The 22,104-nt window shown below is 39.5% G+C and overlaps 3 protein-coding genes and 1 long non-coding RNA gene across 4 annotated transcripts in view; 3 read left to right on the top strand and 1 right to left on the bottom strand.

Moving 5' to 3' along the window:
* Positions 1–2,622: 2,622 nt before the first annotated feature.
* Positions 2,623–6,262, top strand: LOC147819123 (uncharacterized). Its single transcript, XR_015437250.1, has 2 exons — positions 2,623–2,840; positions 3,795–6,262. It is a non-coding gene; the product is annotated as an uncharacterized LOC147819123 (long non-coding RNA).
* Positions 6,263–6,485: 223 nt separating this feature from the next.
* On the top strand, positions 6,486–8,094 carry pxmp4 (peroxisomal membrane protein 4). The gene is made up of 4 exons (XM_023406339.2): positions 6,486–6,643; positions 6,951–7,013; positions 7,106–7,304; positions 7,426–8,094. Exons 1-4 carry the CDS (start codon positions 6,504–6,506, stop codon positions 7,687–7,689), a joined length of 666 nt encoding a protein of 221 aa, XP_023262107.1. The 5' UTR covers positions 6,486–6,503; the 3' UTR covers positions 7,690–8,094.
* Positions 8,095–10,053: 1,959 nt separating this feature from the next.
* On the top strand, positions 10,054–15,959 carry tgm5l (transglutaminase 5, like). The gene is made up of 14 exons (XM_023406336.2): positions 10,054–10,909; positions 11,087–11,269; positions 11,410–11,643; positions 11,925–12,043; positions 12,386–12,514; positions 12,844–13,021; positions 13,226–13,361; positions 13,556–13,659; positions 13,774–14,013; positions 14,122–14,184; positions 14,275–14,487; positions 14,608–14,765; positions 14,877–15,013; positions 15,497–15,959. The coding sequence occupies exons 1-14, from the start codon at positions 10,903–10,905 to the stop codon at positions 15,648–15,650; spliced, it is 2,055 nt and encodes a 684-aa protein (XP_023262104.1). The 5' UTR covers positions 10,054–10,902; the 3' UTR covers positions 15,651–15,959.
* Positions 15,960–16,226: 267 nt separating this feature from the next.
* Positions 16,227–22,104, bottom strand: part of eya2 (EYA transcriptional coactivator and phosphatase 2) — a 27,617-nt gene continuing 21,739 nt past the window's right edge. The window contains exons 11-16 of the mRNA XM_023406337.2: positions 21,396–21,454; positions 20,458–20,618; positions 19,609–19,723; positions 18,065–18,186; positions 17,807–17,907; positions 16,227–17,429 (exon numbers count right to left, since the gene is read on the bottom strand). Of these exons, the coding sequence (XP_023262105.1) occupies positions 17,349–17,429; positions 17,807–17,907; positions 18,065–18,186; positions 19,609–19,723; positions 20,458–20,618; positions 21,396–21,454 (639 nt within the window). The 3' untranslated portion in view covers positions 16,227–17,348. The remainder of the gene's footprint in view (positions 17,430–17,806; positions 17,908–18,064; positions 18,187–19,608; positions 19,724–20,457; positions 20,619–21,395; positions 21,455–22,104) is intronic.

Below are 22,104 nucleotides of genomic sequence, written 5' to 3'. Positions count from 1 at the left end.
TTACTCTGAAAGGTACACACACACACACAAACACACACACACACATTATGTAATATGCAATATCTAAATGACTAATGCAATTGTATCACAAACACTACATTACATAAACAGACACAGCAAATTAAAATACAGTTTAAACCTATACCTCTCAGTATAGGGTTAGTTTATATACAGTGGTGGCCAAAAGTCTGAGACCACTTTCCCATGCAGCCTCACATATTGCTTTCAAAATAAGTCTCAAAAAGGTAACAGGTAAGGTATATCATAAATGTTCTTACAAGCTATTCTAGTCTATATGGGGATATAGTGGTATAGCTTTATTGCAGATCAACTTCTGTTAGGACATGTACATGTGTGCATACATGTCTTGCTATGGTTGTGGGGACAAATCTCGGTTTGAAACAATCTGTGAGGTTATTTTGGCCAGTTGTGACAGCTTCAAAAGGCTTTTTGAGGGACACCTGCAGTGACTGAGGTCAGTGTCAGGATGAGTCTCAACAGCATGAATGAAACTGGAAGTAACGTCCTTTGTGCAGAGTGAAACGTGAGGAGTGAAGTACACACACCAAGCGCATTCAAAATGTCTCCAGTAATTTTCGAATACTTTTAATGTTATGCTCTACCGGGGCAATCGTCCGTAATTGTGTCATCAGTTCAGCTCCTTCTTGTTCAACTTTCTGCACGACATAAAAATATGTTCAATTGAGCGCAGTGCAGTCACCTGCTTCTTACAGTGTGTTGTGTCTGTATGCTAATCAGGCTGCGCGGACTCCGTGACGGGATTGGTCGAAGCAGAGAGGAAGAGCGTCCAACTCCACGGCCGGCTTCTCCTATTGGTCCGACAATGATCCTGAGTCCTCACCACAGCTGTAGTCGTTCAAGCATTCAAATGAAAAGAGCTTAAGAACCCGGTCAGCACATCATTAGTGGCGGCTGACATGATAGGCAGCGCGCCTCTTTACCGCCTTTGTCAACATGTGTGTGTAATTTGTGATTTGGTTTGAGATGCTGGTAGTGATTGTTGGGGACTGGGTTAGTTTTAAAATTGTGATTGTGTATCACACCCTTAGAAAAAGACTGTTGGACACATTAGGAACAGGGGTGCTGCTTGTGTTTTGGGGTTGTAGTCTACGTGATAAGCAGGTATACGCCGTGTACCCACTAGAAAAGGTCCCGACTTACCGTACAACCACTAAAAATGCGCAAAGATACGTATCAGTATGGGGTTTTTGACATAATGTTCAATTTCCTTTTAAAATCTGTGTCGCGAACGGTCGCGAAGCGCGCTCTTTTGGACCACAGGGGCTTCCGTCAGGCGTGACGCGAAACCTACGTAAGTTGAAATTTTCCTGGCGGGGAAAAAAGTAAACTAATGCTGAGCATTATTGATCATCAAAGAAAAAGCAATGAAAGGAAAGAAGAACCAATTGACTCAACTGACTGTTTCAGTGTTTTAATGCTCGTCCGGTAAATACTGCCGCCACTTCGGGGAACTAGATGGAGCAGCAAACGCATCATAATCATATAAATACAATAAGTCTTTCATGATCTCATGTTAATGCATTACTGAGCATGGTGGTTCTTGTTTGAGCTTATTTTGAAACAGCTGCTGCCGTATGGATGTGTGCGAGGCTGGGGGGGGGTCAGAGTATACCCACTAGAAAAAACTAGACTACACCACTGGTTAGAATCGCACAGTTGGGCTCTTTATTGGCTTCTGTTCCCCTACTTTAGTTATCTTCTCACCTTGTTTGTATTTTTGTTTCCTTATTTAGCATCTGGGTTATGCATTAAATTTGATTTACGAATAACACCTGGTTTTATGTTGCGTCCCTTTTCCCCTAGCTGTGTCGTAACATAAAGACTGCCAACATATGGTGACTGGGGGGACAATACACCATGATTTCTTTGTATATAAAAAACCAACATGGCTGCAACTGAAACCTGGCTCTGTGAGCACTCCACGATCAGTAAGTGAAATACTCGGTGAGTAAAATTTCCCGGGCTGTTATGTCTTCTTTGCTTGCAGAAATCAACTGCCTGGTACTGAATGTGAGTCCCACAGCGTCTGAGGTTTTTCTTTCCCAGGAAAGTGGTTCCGCAAAGGGTTTTTATCTTGATGCTTCATGCTACTGGCCTGAATGCAAAATGGGCAAATACAAATGTTCGTAAGTTACAAATTGAATGTAAGTATAAGGTAAAGCATGATTGTATTTCATATTCCAAGCATTGATTTATATACTGTCAAAGCAAATCAAAATGTTTTGTATGCATCGAATGTGTCAATATCAGTTAAGCTCAATGTCTTAGTTTTAACTTAAGTGTTGGCAAAATACATGTAGCTTTAGTTTTAAATTGGTGGTTGTGCTGTAAAGGTGCAATATAAGATGTGGCCAGGACTTTAGTTTAAAATGTTCAAAATAATGAATCAACACTATCAGCAGTGTGTGAAGGAGACGCAGTGATGTCATGATCTCCATCTGGTGTATTTCAGTTATCTACTGAAATGACCTGTCCTGTGTTGTAATACCACTTTGTGACACTAGACGCTGTGTGAATCAGTGGCGCGTCAAGTCTTCCCTCAGTCCGACGAAGAAGAAGAACAACAACTTCCGGCAGCGCTAGAAGTTAGCATCACAGAAACACAGGAATGGCTGAACCTCCTAAAAGGCGATATGTATTTGTATCCCACAGAACCGCTCCCGACAAGAAACCACGTTCAACGGCGAGGAAAAGAAGCAACGCGAGTAACTCTCGATGTGGTTTTCCACCGCCGGAGAAGCTCCTGAGAGTAAAGAGATGCGGTTTGATGCCGAGCTCGCAACTTTCCTGTTAGCCCGGTGAGTTACATCATTGTTGGCTTTTTAGCTAAAAATATAATCGGTGCAACGACTGAAACTGTACCGACAAACATTACAGGTGGTGATTTTGATGTTGTCGACAGACGTTTTAGCGGTTACTAGAATTGTCTGTTCCTCTCGGCTGTTGTACAGCTAGTGACGTCAGTAACTTTAGACTCATTTTGTAACTGATGACTAACTTGAGATTGTATGGACCCAGTAGACCGAGTGAATACACGTGTATTTACTTTTGCATATTCATATCTATATGATAGATTTGGCTTGAATATTAAAATACTTGTTTGGAAACTTGCTGTGTGTGATTTGTTATGAAACAAAACTGTTACCGTAACTATACGTGTACCTAGGCTCAAATTAAGGTCAAAATGATTTTGAGCTTGTAAAGTGATGTTCACAAATAATTCCAGTGTTTGTAGTTGTAAAGCAACCTTTGTAAACCTGTAAAATCTGCTTGAGAAATTCAAGTTTATGCTGCTGGCATTAGCAGCTGTGACAACCAGACAATAATTGTGAAAATGACATTGTTAAACATGATATATAATAGCTGCAATAAATGATGATAACAGCATTGGTCATTGATGAATGAATTTGATTTCATTACAAGATTGCAAAATAACAAGTGGGGGGGCCAGCTTGCTAGCATTAGCAGCCATCTTGTTGGCATTGTTCACTGATGAATGAATTTAACAAGTTATTAGAGTGCAAAATAATGTAGTAATGTAAAAAAGTGAGCACTTTCTAAATGCACTGTATGTGTAACTGATTGATCTGTCCAACAGCCATCTCTAGTATTCTTTCCCAACGGGTGCCTCCCACCAGGGAATTTCTCTAGGATGAGGTTTAATTCAGGCAGAGTACATGTTCTTACAGCTGCTTTCACACCACTGCTGTGATATTAACATTTGAAACCTTTCTGTCTCTCTCTCCCTCCAGGTGACAAAGAAGCTCGCTGGTACTGCTTGGTATGTTGGCTTTCCGAGATGGTGGCCGGATTGACGATGCTGCATCTTCGAGGTGGACCCCCGGAGGTGCCTGCCTTCTCACTTTGCCCTTTGAGTGTGACTTTAAAGTTCTGAACTTTCCTGTCCACTTCATGTTCTTTAAGGCCTGCAGAAGCAAAAAACTCCTTCTTCTTCTGCACCAGTGTCATGAGAACTGCTTTGATTTTTAAAAACCAAGCCACAGATGTTTTTAACTTAATCCAGGATGAAAAGTAATGGATCAGCTGGCTGGTGGCATTCTCCACATCCTTGACAATAGTGTTCACTATCAAGTGCCTTTTGACCTCTGGGTCATCAGCAGAAACCACATCAGGATCTTCTTTCAGATTAGGCCGTTCCTCCTCTGATTTGGAGAGAAACTCGGGTCCATTTAACGATCTCCTGCCTTTCAAGAAATCCTGAGCTTTCATTCCTCTTGATGCTTCATCTGCTGGATTCTCTTTTGAACCCACATATCTCCACTGCTCAATATCTGAAGCTTCTCTGATGACAGAAGTTCTATTTGCCACAAAAGTGTGGAATCTCCTGGTATCATTTGCAATGTATTTAAGGGCTTGTGCTTGTGCTGTCTGTCCAAAAAACTGACTTCTCCAGCACAAGTTGCAACTTCCGCAGCATTTTATCAACTCAAACAGCAAGAACTGCAGCTGTGAGTTCCAATCTTGGGATCTTTGTCTGCTTGAGAGGAGCAACTCTAGCCTTCCCCAAGAGAAATGCCACATTTATGTTGTGATCTTTTTCCAGTCTCAAGTAAGACACAGTTCCATATCCAACTTGACTGGCATCAGAAAAGTGGTGAAGCTGTGCTGAAACAGACCATTGCTTAAAGAAGGAATGGGGAATGACTTCATCCCACTTTAGGTTTATCCTACAGAGCTCCTGTAGCAACAGTTTGGCTGGCATACTGAATGGGGCTTAAAAATCCCAGAGGGTCATAAAGAGAACTGACCACTGAAAGAATGCCTCTTCTGGTCTGTGGTTGTTCTAGAACTGAAGTCCTGAACTTAAACATGTCAGTTCCAATGCACCACTGTAGTCCAAGTGCTCGCTCTGTTGGAAGTTGATCTGCATCCAAATCCAGCTCCATTTTATTTGCTCTCCTTTCCTCTGTGTTTGACAGCAGCACTGTGCGGTTGTTGCTGATCCATTTTGAAAGAGTAAATCCTCCTTTCTGACAGAGCAGTCAAATCCTTGATCATTTGCACAGCTTGCTCTTCTTTCAGGCAGTCTTCTACATAAAAATTATGTTTCACTGTACTGATTGCTTCAAGTGGGAAATGCTGTGCATTGTCTTCTGCTGTTATCCTCAGAGCATAATTTGCACAACTTGGTGAGGATACAGCACCAAACAAATGAACTTTCATGCAATATTCCTGTGGAGGCTGTGCAGTGTCACCATCTGGCCACCAGAGGAAGCGGAGAAAGTTGATGTGCTTAACTGGGACATGTACTTGGTGAAACATGGCTTTGACATCTGCCATTACTGCAACAGGCTCTTGCTTAAATCGACTGAGGACTCCAATGAGAGTGTTGGTCAGATCAGGTCCTTGCAAGAGTTGGCAGTTCAGTGATGTCCCTTTTTATATGTTGCTCCACAGTCAAAAACAACTCTCGCGACAACAGAAAAGATAGAATCATCTTCAGAGCCGGCCCCAATATGGCCACAGGTCTGTGACATTACAGTAGAAACACTTGTAGGGCTCACAGACTGTTGTGATTGTTTGGAGGATGTGCCTTTATCCTGCCTCTTGATATGAAGAATTCCTGGGTGTTTTTGGTTACACACATTGCAATCCAATCGACAAAAATAAATATATATATTATTTATTTATTTTCCAAAGACGGTAACTGAATCGTTATTTTGGTGCACAGCTTTTTTTTCTTTTCAATTATATTCTTAAATTGCATTCACCACACTCTTAAAAGGGTCTTAAAAATCCTACAACACCAAGATAGAAAGTTAAAATGAGCGCAGTGCAAAGACTGGACATTGACTGTTTCCCTGGTAAAAATGTTATAAATAGTTTCCATTGGACACAATGCTGTTACTATATGTAAGAATTCATTTGTGCTTTCTTTTATTCTTGCAACTTACATCATGTGCTGTGGTACAGTGGATGGATGGGCATCGGTTGAGAACACTAAGGTCGTCACATGACTCACTATCACAGGGTGGAGCCCTGGAGAGAGATCATCAGTTTCACCTGTACCTCGAGTTCTATTAGTAAGTTATATGATAAGTTTATGGCGCAACAGTGACTCACTATCACCACTTGACAAACAAAGTGGTGTTACAAGATGAGACGGACTGTTCAGGACATCCAGCACCAGATCATACCATTTTTTTTTTTGTGAATAATGTAATAAATAAAATGAAATAAAATAAATTACGGTAACAAATCAGTTTTACAGCCTCTTCTATCCTTCTCCTACTCCTCCTAAATTAAAATGCTTTTATTTATCTATTTCCTTTTGTAATTTTGAAATAGTCTTCCCCAACAAAACACAATTTTAAATGTTGGTGCACATCAGGGTGCACAAACAAAAACATGTGATGAAGTTACAAAGTAGGAACCTTTAATGCAGCGCAGCACGACGGCTAACCTTCGCTGTGACGCATCATGATGTGCAACATTATTTAATGCCCTGTCGGCTGCGGTTGAAAGTCATGGCAGGTCCTGACTTGGTAAAAACTCTTTTGTACACCGTCAATAATCTGCTGCAACAGGAGAAATACAAAGCGGCATTGGCGGTTTTGAAAGGATTCAGAAACGGCGTCGTGTGAGTGAACTCATTCATGAGCTAGCGAGTTAAACGACGATAGTTTACTTATTTACCACAGAGCTGGGAGCTAGTAGGTCTCCGGTTAACAGCTGGATTACAGTTATAGCTTTAGCTGCCTGGAACCACCGTGGAAATCTCAAGACAATCTTTATCTCGTATTTGCAGCTGTCTGATTCTTGTTCATATATTTGAATGTAGTATGTTGACAATACTAACTATGGAGTATGAGCACTGAGGCACTTAGACCTTGTTTTTTCAGTTGTGTTTCCAGACAGCACTGACATTACAATATGTTTATTCTCAGATATGGGGCCAAAATCAGAGCACCACATGCCCTGGTGATGACATTTCTATTCAGAAGTGGCAGGTAAGAATCTGGGCTGTAACGTCACAGTACTTTGCCATTACAACATCCCCAATGCCTCTTAAGCCTGAACATGCTGTTCTTCCCTTTGGTAGCTTGAAGGACAAACTCAAAGCCATTTTGAAGGCCACTTACACCCATTCCCGAAACCTGGCCAGCTTTGTGTTCACATATAAAGGGCTGCAGGTCTTGCAGCAGAAGATCCAGGGAAAGAGTTTACAGTCTCACTCCTTCCTGGCTGCCTGTGTTGGAGGATGGTTAGTGTTTGGCGATAACAACAGCATCAATAGCCAGGTATGACAGGCCTGCAGTCCAAAAATCCCCTGTTTGTGCATTAACAAGCATGTCAGCGTAAACCCAAGACTGTAACTGATTTAGTAAATGTGTTCAAACTCCCTTCTTTTTTTTATTTCAGATCAACATGTACTTGCTGTCCAGGATCTTGTTCGCCCTGTCTCGACTGGCTGTAGAGAAAGGAGTTATCCCCCAGCCTAAACATGACCCATTCCCACTCTTCGCCACCCTGGTGTGGGGCATCGTTTTGTGGCTGTTTGAGTATTACCCACACACCCTCCAGCCCTCACTACAGTCTTCCATGACGTACCTCTATCATGACAGCAATGTATGGCATGACATCACAGACTTCCTTGTATATAATAAGCCAAGGACAGCTGCTTAGAAATGAAGCTTTAGTCTCTTAGACTAGCTCTCTACAATATTACAATTTTATTTTTTTCATAATTACTAATATTCCAATATTATTGAATGTTGCCTTCTTTAATTTATTGTTTGATCATAGTTTGTACTACAGGAAGTTTTTATTTTTTATTAATGTTTGATTTATTGACAGATGTATTTTCTTGTGTCATGATTCATGCTTGTTTGACTCCAAATTTCCAGCTAAAGAAATATACCAGCATATTTGCATTTCATTGTTATTGGACAAAATCAGCTTTGAATGTCAATATTTGTGTCCACTATGACTGTCCTGCTGGTATTTGGGTGATTTTAGAATTGTTGATTTTAATCTAATCACTAAATCCAGCTGCCACAGAATAAAAGACAAAAGATGTTTAAAATGCAATCTGTTGTGAAACTGCAGTTACAAAGAGACATAAAACGTCACTGTCGGCAATATTATTTACAACTGATTTGGTTCAAAATGAAAAACAATTGCGTTTTTCTATATGATACACAATTCATAAAAACTGAAAAATGCCAGTAGTTAGCAGGTCATTATCACGACTACGTGATATATGGCATAATGAGCGTTGTGGTGGAGCATATGACCCACATTTATGTGTTCTCTTTAATGAACTGAAGAATCCCTCACACTGCAGGGATCTTTGTAGACATTTAGCTCCTGCTTACATCACCTCTACAAAAAAAAAAACGGAGTTGCACAAGTTTTGGTTAATTTACCTATGTTTGTGTTTGTTTTAAAGATTAAGATGTGCCATCATTACATGTTTAATGAGGCCTGAATGAATAGGATGAAGTCAAACCTGATACCAGCTTTTCTTTTCTTCAAAGATTGACTCCTATCCATCTACGATCTACCCAGCAACTCATTACCTTGTTTACAAATCAATTTTGTGTTACTACAGCACAATATCAGTCACTGTTAGAATCCATCATTATAATATGGTCCAATGTCAAAACAGTGGTTATGAAATCTTTATTTTATTTTATTTTTTGTGAGTCCCTACTATAGTTTAAATATTTGGGATTGCCAACGGTGGAAAGTAACAAAGAGCATTTACTCCAGCTCTGTATTTTAATGCAGATTTGTAAATACTTTACTATTTCCATTTTATGCTTTTTTTATGCTTCCCTATATTTCATAGGCAAGTATTGTATATTTAACTGACCTCCATTAATTTTATTTGAAAGCTATTGTTATTGTATTGGAAGATTACAGCTTTACATATAAAACATATGTCAGCTTATAATATATGATGGAATGGTCTTGAATAAAATAACCAACAGTATCTAAAGCAAATAAAATGATCTACCTTGATTAGCTAAAACATGAATTCTGCTTACACAATAATGTGCCAGAAGCAATCAAACAATATAACAATCTAATACTCTGAAAGAAAAAAAGGAGATGGACTAAAAGTACAAAGCTCCAAAACTGCTGGTATGATTTAATATGTCATGCGGTTCATGACCAACCAACTAACTAATGCAATTGATTCCAGCTGTTTTCCATTTAACTGGGTGAGTCTGATCACGCAAGTCCTACCTTACGCATGAAAAGAGCAGATGACGTTAAAAGCGCAAGTAGTGTTAGTTTTAATGCTGAATGTACCTGAGGCGTGGGTGTTGACTTGGATTGATGCCACAGCAGATCATCAAATACTTTTGGTGTCACCCATACATATGTTCCATACATCCTGTGGGATTGATTAATGCCTGGACCTAATCTTGTGCCAGTCCATCCAGTAAATATGAAGTAGAAGTAAAATTTTTTAGAAGTAAAAATATTGACGATTTGGTTTTGCCAAAGCGAATGTCAGGGGATCAGCAGAGTCGGCAGGCTTCATCATCTAGGAATCATGAATGTCTACAAAATTTCATGCTGAGATATTTCAGTGATGGACTGGCCAACTGACAGTCCATACCACCTCCAAAGATTTGTCTCACATTTCTTTGAATATTGTCTTTGAAAGGTGTAAAAATGTTGCATTGGACTCAGTGATACGAGGACACCAGATAGTGAGATAGATAGAGCAGCAGCCCCTGCAGTAACTCAAAGTCAATATTCATTCATCAAAAAGCATCCCACACAATACACTGTACATACCTGACAACAGATGAGTGCGCTACCACTTGAACATGATTTACACTATTTTGCTTTGGAGACGAGTGCAAAGCATAAATAGAAACACCAGTTAGCTCTAAATTAACTCCCACGCTTCTTTTATGGGATAGACGTAACTGTGTCTAAGTGCAACACTTTCAAGGCTGCAGGCAAGTGGTTAAAGGGTGTGTGTGTGTGTGTGTGTGTGTGTGTGTGTGTGTGTGTGTGTGTGTGTGTGTGTGTGTGTGTGTATTTTTAAAACTCAGATCCATTGTTTATCATATATTATGTTTTATTGTACTGTGATGGGCATTTTGCATAGTTAAACTGATACATCAGTTATCACTGTCTTACCAATGAAGTGACCTCTATAAGTAGGAGCTATAACCTTTTGTCTTGTAGACTTTCAGCGGATCCATATTGGATCAAAGCCTTGCCTGTTAAGTTAGATGTAGTTTTAGTTGTGAGCTTTAGACAGTGTGCAACCTAAAGTTCCTCCCTACATTTATCACAGGATTTTTAAATTAGTCACTGTTGGTTTACGAAATAAACAATAAATATGAATCCATTCATGAACATTTCCTAAATGATAGACACAGGTACAAAGCAGTTTATGAGACACATTTTATAGACAAATAAATTCAGACAGTGCCGGAAACATGTGCACATGAATAACTGAAAAGAACAAGTCTGAAATGAGTAAATTCAAAATGACTGAAGCCATGTTAACAAAGCATGCATGAATGATAGTATTATAAGTAAGCAGACTCAAAAAGTGAAAAATATGTGGAAATGAGTAATAATAGTTGAAACCGTAACACAAAGCAAAAGCATCTGTCCCTGCAAACAAGACCATGAATCACTTTCACCATCCAAAGAAAATTTTGCAACAGCTTTGTTTGAAATTTGCTCTACTGGGTGGATCTGATTACTCACGTCAGGCCCAACTAGCGTATGAAATGCTACACCTGAAAAATGTTCTCAGTAAATGCTTTCTGGGGGTTGGGCAAAGGCTTATATAACTGTGGAGGGAAACAGCCAGGACATAAACACTGAGTTACTGCTGTGAAAAACAGACACTAACAAATGGAAGGTGAGATTTGTCTTCATGTGAGCTCTTTTTCTCCCACCATTATTATTTAAGTTATCCCACCTTCTTTTCTTCTTCTATTCATCGCTTGTAGAATGAAATTTTAAGCAGTGCTATCTGACTAATGAATGCATTTTTTTTTCTGTATCCATTTCTTCAATCGTTTTTCTTAATTTGCAGATTTGCTCATACAACATGTCAACCTGGAGAAGTATGAAAACCAGGAGAGGCACAAGACGGAGGGCTTCAGAAGCTCCAAAGCCCTGGTGGTGCGAAGAGGGGCCCCATTCAGAGTCAGTCTGCAGCTGGAGGGCCGACCTTTCAACCCCAGGACTGACTCTCTGAGGGTCAAAATTATGCTAGGTAGACTACATTTGGATTTAATATAGATATATCTCTTTGTGGCTGAATGGCTGTTTGGGTGCATACTTGCATATGTAGCCAATCTGAACCACTTAAATTTAAATATCTTTGCTTAATTTTCTTTCTTTCTCCTTCCCCAGGTCGCCTGTATGCGATGATGCCGGTCACCTTCTCCAAGAGGGTTTCTTCCTCCTCTTGGAATGCCTACATGGATCCAGCGGACTTGAACCTCCACAAGCCCTCCATCTTCATCTATCCTCCTGCCTCTGCCTCAGTGGGATTCTACAGGTTTCAGCTCTGGGTGCCGTCCAGGGGCGGCCAGCAGAAGACTGCCTTTGGCAAATTCATCCTGCTCTTCAATCCCTGGTGCCGTGGTGAGTAAAAACATCAAAAATGTTGGAAGAAGAAGCTTATACAGGCAATGCAAAGTTTCATAGACTGAGGAGGTTTTACTGGCTGTGCTACAGTCTACGCTAACCAAACCAGAAATGTTCAGGATTCATCATGGCAAATGTTTGGTATCAGCTTTACAGAATAGAATAAACAATAAAGATAAGCACGGTAATTGAGTTACACCATTTATGGTCTACCTAGCAAAGCAATTTAAAATGTAAATACACTAGGATGCACTAAATGTCAGCTTTATTCTTTGCAGAGGATTCAGTGTATATTCCCTTCGAGGACCAGAGAGAGGAATATGTCCAGAATGACTCTGGGTTGCTGTTTGTGGGGACACCTGTGAACACTGCGTCAAGACCATGGTCCTTTGATCAGGTATGAAAAGGATAAAAAAATAATGAATTTCTTTTATATTCAATGGAAAAAAATTATAGGGTTATTTACAGACTCAACACTGTATTTTCAAGTGCTGTTGTTGTCACTGTGCAAGTATCCACTTCCTGTATGTATTTTCAGTCTTAGAGTTGGATTAAACTCTTCTATAAGACAGCATTTAGAATATTAGAGGGAAAACTTTTAGTAAAATAGGTATTTTTTAGTGGAGGCACAAAAGCAAATGTTAACTCTCACAAGACTGAATGTTTAGCATGTATTTCTTTGAATGATGTCATTAAAAGTTAATATAATCCCTTCATTTCTTTCTCTCTGTGTGTGAAGTATGAGCCTGGTGTTCTGGAGGCATGCCTGAATCTGCTCCAAGTCAGCCCTCAGCACCAAAACAACAGAGTAGTGGACTACCTCAACCGAACAAGCCCCATCTACATCAGCCGGATCGTATCCGCCATGGTGAGCAAAACAAACACTCACTCACTGCCAATTTTCTCTTTCAGTGACAACATGAGTGTCACTGCACAAGTTGCTGCTTGACCTGGGAAAGCGTGTTCTGCATGTTGTAAGGATGAACACACCTCCTGCAAAGTTAAAAACAAAACAAAAAAAAAGTCAAATGAAGGGACGCTGTAATTACAGCGTCAACACAGTCGATCCAAAGTTGTCATTAACCTGTCACTGCAGACTCGTCTTGTGAGATGTGAGGTGCCCAGACTTGCCTTATGATCTTTGGTAACTGAGGTATGAAGATAGAAAACGATGTTCATCCTCTCTTTCCTGTTTAGATCAACAGTGAGGATGACCATGGAGTCTTGAAAGGGAACTGGTCTAGTGACTTCAAACAAGGAGTTCATCCCTCCATGTGGACGGGGAGCGGGGACATCCTGAGACAGTGGGCGCAAACTGCTTACCGCCCAGTCAAGTATGGACAGTGCTGGGTGTTTGCAGCTGTCATGTGCACAGGTGATTATATCATGACCATTCAAAACTTTAGAAATAAAATCGTTTACAAAAATCAATAACCAGCACTAAACCTCTAAAACAGAGTATAATGTCATGACTCATGTCTTTTTAATCTCGTTCACATACTGCATCATTTTTTCCATTGTGCAATGTGGAGATATTTTCCTCAGTGTGTAACGTCGGTGTTCTGATTGCATCTTTCAGTCATGAGAGTTCTTGGCATTCCTTGTCGTGTTGTCACAAACTTCAACTCAGCTCACGACACCAATGCCAATCTGGTGATCGAGGAGTACTACAGCGAAACAGGGCAGAAGCTGAGTCGCAACAAAGACAGCATATGGTCAGTAGTGATGTTATTTACATCTTATTTACACTTTTTGTGACATCTTTTAATCAGTCCCTGACTTATGAAATCATTTTAAACTAATTTGAATGCTTTGATGACATTTATTTTGTAGTTTTAAGAAGCAAAAAAAAAAAAAAATCAAAAACAATTCAATGCTTAGTGATATCTGATTTGGCTCTTTTTAACAGGAACTTCCATGTCTGGGTGGAGTGCTGGATGAATCGTAAGGATCTGGGATTTGGAAAGGATGGCTGGCAAGTTCTGGACCCGACACCTCAGGAGAGGAGTGGAGGTGTGTGAGAAACATTGTTGGCCCTGTTATGTGAAGTTTCGCACTTTTTTTTTTTATTCGTCTCTGATTTTTTACTTAACATTGCTCTAATCTTTTTTTTTTTTTTTTTCCCAGGAGTGTTCTGCTGCGGCCCAGCTTCAGTCAAAGCAATCAAGGATCAGCGCATCGACCTTGTTTATGACATCCCCTTTGTTTATGCTGCGGTGAACGCCGACGTCCACAAATTCATAGTGAGCCAGGGTCAGGTGGTCAGCCACAGCAAAGACACAGAGAGAGTTGGATCCCTCATCTGTACCAAAGCTGTTGGCTTCCCCAGACTCCAGAACATCACAGGAGACTACAAACACATCAAAAGTATGATCCAAAAGCATTTATTTGCTCACTTGCTAATTTAGAGAAGTGTGGCATACTGTTCACTCTAAGTTACTCTGCTCACATTTGCTGTTTATCTTTACAAAATAGGCCCAACTTCAACACTTACATCAAGGAGCTCCACAATGTCAGAGGACTCAACAGTGAGGAGAGGTAATTTTTAATTTTTAATACATGAATCACAGTTATCAGTTGTTTAAATGCGCGTCATCTCACCCTGTGGATTTCTTCATGTTTATACAGCAAGCTCATCCGAGGGAGTGCTAGTCTTCCTGACCCTGGATAAAGCTCCACTTGCAGGAAAGCCCGTCTCCTTCACGGTGAAAGTCACAAACAGACAGAGTGTTGCCAAGATGATGAAGGTGCATATCAACGCCCAGGCCAAAGAATACAACCACAGCCCCTCAGACACCTTCTGGGAAATACACAGCACCCTTGAACTGGCACCCAAAGAAGGTAAATTTACTTTTCACTCATCTGTAAACTCAAACTTTCACTTCTGAGGGATCGTTGCGGTTTGCAGAACAGATTGTAAAACACGCCCTCTTCTTTCTGTTTGTCCCTCTCTCTTTCCAGTCAAGGTGCTGCACCAGCAGATCCTCCCAGCCCAGTATGAGGATGTGGTGGGAGACAACCTGATCAACCTCGCCGTAGTCCTAGAGGACATGGCCAATCAGGAGCGGTTCCTGGCCTCAGAGGAGTTCAATATCACCAGCCCACAGCTCGCCATACAGGTACTTTAAAGAGATTCAGAATATTTCTCACCAGTTATTTGGAAGGCAAGTTATTTGAGGGGTAATGTAACTAACATATTCAGGGTTCACTAAAACGTATTTCTCCCTCAGGTTTCAAATGAAAGCAACATTGTTCCTCACAAGGAGCAGACTGCCACAGTGACCTTCACCAACCCATTCTCTCACATGGTGAGTGGAGTCCTGACTGTAGCCGGGGCTGGGCTGATCCCGGGCAAGATTAACTTCAGGTAAGAAAAAATTATTTACTTCTCTTCATTTTTTATGTATACGTTGAAAGTTGTAGTGACTTGTTGATTAATGACCGTCACATGTGGCTGCAAAATGAATGGGTGAGGGAAATGCTCAAATAGAGGAGTGTCACTGTGCAATACATTACAGCACAGGGTGTTTTTGTTGAAGGAATGTAGACTTGTTACACTTGCATTGTCTGTGTTCAGTGTTCAGGCAGGCGTGGCTAGAATAACCAGTGAAAATTTCCACTGCTGGTTACAGAAATGGGGCCAATCATTTTACCAGTTCTCTAAAATAATAATTTGTTACTGAGGTATCATTATCTAAATTGGTCTGATGAATCAAGTCCAACCAGGTGAAAACACGTCAGAGTACTTTTTGACATGGGAACCAGTATCAGCCATTCACTGCTACCATGGTAACAGTGTTACCTTCACATTTTGTAAACTCTTTTATATCTTTCTTGTGTGTTCCTGCAGGATGCTCCCACTGCAGCCAGGAGGAAGAGTGCTGCAGCCCATCACTTTCATCCCCAACATGGCGGGAACAAAGATGCTTCAGGCTAGCCTGTCACTGACAAACATCAACACAACAATCACAGGCTTTGAGATGGTCTTTGTCAACAAAGTTTAGATCCTTCTTGTTTGCCTCAGTTTGTCACATTGGGGGCTGTACTTACATTTATTGATACCAGCGTTTTTGTGCCTCAGAAACACGTTTTCAATTAGGTTGTAACAGCTACATTTCTCAGCTGAAGCCAGGTCGCAGAGGAAAGATTCAGATTACTGCCGCCCCGTCGTGTAGCCAATCCTCGTGTTTTTCTGTTGCTGTGTATGATTTAAATATGAATGTAAATTATAAGTATTTATTTATTTATTTACTTGAAATTGAAATTGTGCTTTTTGAACTTTTTGAAAAATAAAATAAAGTGCTTAAAAACTACTTTATGTCACATTTCTTCTGACAGATACAAAACCTATGAATGTTGATTTATGTTACTGCAGTTATTTCTTTGCCCAATAGAGGGAGACCTTTCCTCACAAAAGAAAAAAGTTCACATTGGGTCAGTCTGCTCGAAATACTCCTCAAACCTCTTGACAATTACATGAAATTTACACCAGGATCATTCACTGTTCATTTATTTATTTGTCATGTGAGCGCTCATGTTTCATACGCCTCTAGGTGGAGACAAATGAAATGAAACTCGACTCACCTTTCCCCACAATGCAATTAATTTATCTTTATTAATCTATTTTCACTCTGTCAAAACAAATCGACAATAAAGCATTATATACAAATCATAGCTAAGCTGACAGGCAGTGTAGTCGGCACATGCACAACCATACCAGTTCATCTATATTACAAACAGGTTATTAGGAAATTAAACAGGGACAGAAAAGAAAGAATTAAAACATGAAAACATATACAACCCAGAATTAAAAGTAAGGATTCGAGCACTAGCCTATAATACAGCACTTCAAGACAATTTTTATCAAAACATTTTTACAAGAGCAGATTTTTGGTCTTTGAAGGGGATTTTTTTTCATGCCAAGCTCCCAAACTATATATATATACCTCATTGTGTTGTAGAATTGAACCAATAATAAATAGCTCACATTTTAATGGTAAAATACAGACTATTTTCAATAGCCTCTAACTATGAGGAGAATGTTATTTGACATTTATCTAGCCGACATATGAATAAAACAATTCTAAAATAATAGTGAAGGCAAAATCTATCCCATGTAACATCACAACTTCTTTCTAACATTTGTCTTTAAAATAGTATTGGCCAGCGAAAAATGTAAGTCTCACAACAAATATAAAAAGACACAGCAGTACAAACAGTCTAACACCAATCTGAAATTTTCATCCATGCAGACATACTTACTGTGTTCATTAAACAGGATGTAAGATTTTGCATTCAGTGCAACACTTTCGGGTCACCATTCATAAAGTTGAGATGAACTGAATTAAAAAAAAAAAAAAAAAAAGAGAAACATTTAATTTTAATTAAAAAAAAAAAGTATTTGCAGGATTACCCACAATTCCCTGGGGTTTGTTATGAAGCTTTGGTCCCTTATTTTACTTTAGTCTTTTTATTTTGGTCCAGTACTTGTTTATGTGTCGTAGGTATACTGCAGCCTCGCTCCAAAATCCTCACAGTTCTTTTGGCTGTGGTGTGAAATTGTCCGCCTGGGCGCTCACTTGAAATAGCAATACTGACTCTGAATCAGTCTCTGGGGACACCTTCACCCACTAGCTGCACTCAGGTACTCAGGGGCATTTCATGATTCGGGTGGAAGAGCAGAGTGTGATAGCTGGGGCCCTCTAGAGGTAGTCCAGCTCCAGTGCATGGCTCAGAGCTTCCAGATCGGCTCGACAGGACACCCTCCAGAACGGCATGTTCTTCTGAGAAAACAAAAATAATATTTAAATGAAATACAAGTTTAATGTAAAACATGCAAGCTTAAGGCAGACGTACTTTAACAGCTTGCAGTTCTGCTACAGATGCACCACAGATGTGAAATATGGACTGCGGTTTGGAGTGGGATTGTAGTATGTGATAAAGTACAGGTGGATAATGTGTTGGCCTATAGTGAATTTGCTGAACTGCCAAACCCAGGAAAATTTCTGACATTTCAATGGAAAGATTGTAAAATAAAAAACAAACAAACTCAGACACAGAAGCTGCAGTAATCAAGTGTCTTTTAGGGTTAACCGATTAGCTGTGGCCCATTTTTCATCAGTCACAGTTCTAAAAAAAAGACAGACAGATTGAGTTATACCTTCTTGGCCACGGTCTCTTCTTCGGCTCCATCTCCTATAACCACATACACTGCTCTCCGACCAAATCTCTGAGAGACACGCTCAAAGCAGCTCTCTTTGCCTTTGAAAAGAGGGAAAATCAGATGTTGAAACGTTAAAATGGTACATTTCGAGAAACACTTTAAAATGAGAAATTATAGAGGATAGAAGGAGATTAAGGTTGATTGTATTTTGGATTATTTTCATTATCTTTTCCTTCTTTCTCTGATTTTCCTCACCTGTCTTTGTGGCACTGTAGATGTTCTCTATGGGGAAAGCTGAGCCCAGACCGTACAGTAACACTTTGGAGAGGGCAGGGATGAGCTGGGTGGTGGTCACCAACACATTCACACAGTTAGGCCTGGAACAGCACACAACAGACACGTTTATGCTATAGTTAAATCATGACCAGTGGTGGTGAAAGTAAGTACATTTACTCAAGCACTGAACTGTACTTCAGTGCAGTTTTAGGTTTTGTTTACTTTTACTGTTTACTTTTTTCATTATATGATACTCTGTTCTTCTATTTCACTACAGAGGGAAAAACTGGAATGTCGGGCCTCACAGTGGTATGCTTCCTCTGCTAGCCAGTCAAGATGCAGTTAATATCCTTGTCTGTCCAGACTCTTAATATATGTAGGGAAGACTTTGAAGGAATTTAATAAAAGGTATTAAGTGTATTAAATTTTTAAAATTAAATTTACTGAATTAAATTACATTGAGTTAAATGAATTTAATCCCATTAAAACAATTATGTATTTTAAATTAAACCAAATTTACTTATTTTAACTTAGTAAAATTGAGTTGAATTAATGATTAATTAGATCTAACTAAATTAATTAAATATATATAAATAAATTCACTCATATTACATTGAGTTATATTAACTGAATGAAATTTAAATCATTCAATTAAATAAAATCAAATTTACTCAAATTGAGTTAAATTAATTTAGGTCTATTAAAACAATTAAATATTTTGAATTAAACCTAAATTATAAAGTAGTTTACTTCAAAACTTAAAATGAAATTTACTCAATTAAATTGAATTGAATGAAATTTATTAAATTTATGCAGTAAGCAAATTAGATCACATTTACTCAATTACATTACATTGAGTTAAATTTTTGAGGGTTTGCGACCACAAAATTCTTGAATGAAATTCCCTCCAGGCGTTTCTGATCTATTGCGTTCACAAGAATGAGATGGATGTGAGGTCACAGTAACCTTGACCTTTGACCACCAAAATTTATTCAGTTCATCCTTGAGTTCAATAGAATGTTTTTACCAAATTTTAAGAAATATCCCAAAGCCGTTCCTGAGGTCTCATGTTCACAAGAATGGGACGGACGTAATTATACACAGAGGCATGACTATGATTTTGACTCCACTATATTTACTTGACAGGTGTTAGTTTTCAGATTTCAGATTAAGATTTTGCAAATAAAACATTTTACTTTTGATAAAGAGGTACATTTAGAATATAATACTATTGATAAACCGTACTTTTACAAGTAGGATTTTGCAGCACTTAAACTTGTAACAGAGAATTTTTACATTGTGGTATTGGTACTTTTACCTAAGTAAAAGATGTGAGTGGGTCTTCCATCACAGGTTATGACATCATAAATAACACACCATAGCAGCGACTGAGATTCATTCAACTCTTAAATGATATGGATATGGTTGGCTGAAATCATAATAACACATCATACAACACAACTCTAGAAGCTAATGTCAGTTGACTGGCTGGTTTAAATCAAGCTGCTGCAGCACAAACTGACCTTGAGTTGATGAGAGCCAGGGCTTTGAGTGCTTGAGTCAGCCACAGGTCAGTCAGGACCTCCATCTCTCTCCTCAGCTGTAACCACTCCTCTCGCTTGGGGCTGCCCAGCAAACCTGCCCATCAGTGAGAGGCACAAGCATAACGGTCAGTAACTAAACAGGGAACCCTTATAGCTCAGATACATAAAAGTCCTTATTCAATGAGATGTTACAAAGCTTTATTTTGACAGCAGGACTGTCTGGATGGACGATTCTCACACAACGCCCTCTTGCCAAAACCTCAGACACATGGTTTCCAGCAGAGGTAAAGCAGCCAGATATAACCAGCAGCGCCTATGCTCACCCAGTGCACAAGGGTTTACACTGAACAACAGCTTCTGATTCATGATCCCAGCTGACAAACAAACCTGTCTTGTTCCTTTCAGCTTTTTCTCCAGATCATGATTTGGTTAATAAAACAGGTTATACCTGTGTATCATCAATTTCATTTTTTTTTTTACATAGATTCTTTAAGGCAAGTGCGGTTGATATCACTGCATTTTGATCCTCAACAGTGGTTTGGTTGATGATCAAACTGGAGCTTCTACAATCCAAAATGCACTTTTCTGAAGAGCATCTACATTACCTGTGGTTTAAAGCTGTACTGTACTGTTCAGTTTCAGATCTAGCTTTTGAATTTGTAAATGTTACTAATTTCTTGAAATTATTCTGCCTTTTTTGTTGCACATTGAAGTTATACCTCAGAGAAGTTGAGATAGTCTAACTTTCTTTAAATATAAGATAAATATATTTACTGTAGATCTGATTCCTGTATGAAAGTGTTGCATCTAAATAAAATGACAGCTTACCCCCAACATTATTCTTGTATGTGTTGTAGATCTCCTTGACCCTTCGGTATCGGAAAGCCAGTTTCCTCATCCAGTCCACCCCTCCATGGACCCCTGACCCCAGGCACAGAGAGCCGGCCCCTGCTGGGCTCTGGAAGCCGTCCGACCCAAAGTTGTAAGTGCTGCAGGATCACAATACAGGAAACAGGCAGGATGTAGATCATAAAGACAATAAACTGTATTTTTCCTGGGCATGTTATAGTAGCACTATCACCAGTATTTCAAAGGCGATGCTCCAAGAACTGGTACAGCTATATACACGGATACATTTTCTAGATCTAGGAATTGAGTCAAACTATTCTGGCTATGAACAAGAAGGTAGTGCTTAAACCATTCATCAAATGTAGGGACGTGTGCCAGTGTAACCGCAAAAATTTCAGGGACGAGAAATGCTTTGAAATCAAATGTAGCCGAGAATGACGTTTTGTCAGTTAGAAATCATAAAGTATATACATTTACCATGGGTAGGATAAATAGAAAAAAATCTTTCAGAATGAAAAATGCTGAGTTCAGTAAAATAAATACCTCAGAAAAGTACTTTGGTACAGTCTGGCTCTTTCTCAAATCACTCATATAAGTATCCCAAAGTGCTTCAACAAGTTTATGCAATAAAATGTCTGGACTGAGGGAGACATGGGGAATTATAAAGAGATATTTTGATGAGAAGTGAAAGCATTGGATAATCCTGTGACATATTATATGGCTGTGGACGTCGGGAAAATAAAAGACATGCACAGGCTTGCATGCATGAACACACACAGACGCACATACTCTTCATCTCATCTCCCTGCTTATTTCCTCCCGTGCACTAAAACCCAGAGGGCAAGTCTGGTTCACAAGCCACAGTTGAACTGTCTCTCGGAGGAGTTTTAAGTACAGTAAGAAGGTAGAAGCTTTACCTCAGGTCCTGCCCGTTGTCGTCTGATGCCACGTCATCAATATGAACCTGGTCACATTCCTGGGAAATTAAAAGGAGAGCGGATATATCAAGAGATCAGTTTCAGAGTGGAAGGCTGTACAGGTAGGTCTCTCCTCCCTAGGGGAGCCTCCGGGAGTGATACCAGCTACAAAAATAAAAAAAAAAGAGTTATAATAAAAGACAAGTAGGGAGGAAATAAGGTATCGGGACATGGGACAGGGAGGCGCCAGAGATAGAGGACAGTCAATATGGTGGTGAAATCTAGTGTAACCACGCAGTAAATTAAAGTAAAGTAAAGCTACATTTTTATAGTGCATCCAACATTTTGGTAAAAAAAAATATCTTTTAAGAATGGCCCATTGTCTTTGACATGCACAGTGGTGTGCATGTTGTTCCTCTCAATTGGACATGAATGCAACCAACCAAACCGCAGGGATTAAAACCACATTGCATCTTAAACATGTGGCTGCAGTCAAAACACCTTAAGCAATAGTTAAATCCTGAACTTGAAAACAGTTATTAAAATTGGATATGTTGCACAAAAATAAAAACAAGGAGCATAACTCAATCATCACAGGTCAAGAAAAAAAATACAACACACAAGTCTCCTCAAAAAATATTAAAATCGCTTTCTCTGTGTCTTTATCCAGCTACAGGCTTCTAAATCCCCCCCCCCCACACACACACAC

This window comes from Seriola lalandi, unplaced genomic scaffold (genome assembly GCF_002814215.2).
Source record: "Seriola lalandi dorsalis isolate HSWRI2012SDOR001 ecotype SW California unplaced genomic scaffold, Sedor1 jcf7180002054304, whole genome shotgun sequence".
Taxonomy (NCBI): Eukaryota; Metazoa; Chordata; class Actinopteri; order Carangiformes; family Carangidae; genus Seriola; species Seriola lalandi.
This window is presented reverse-complemented; position numbering and strand designations above follow the sequence as displayed.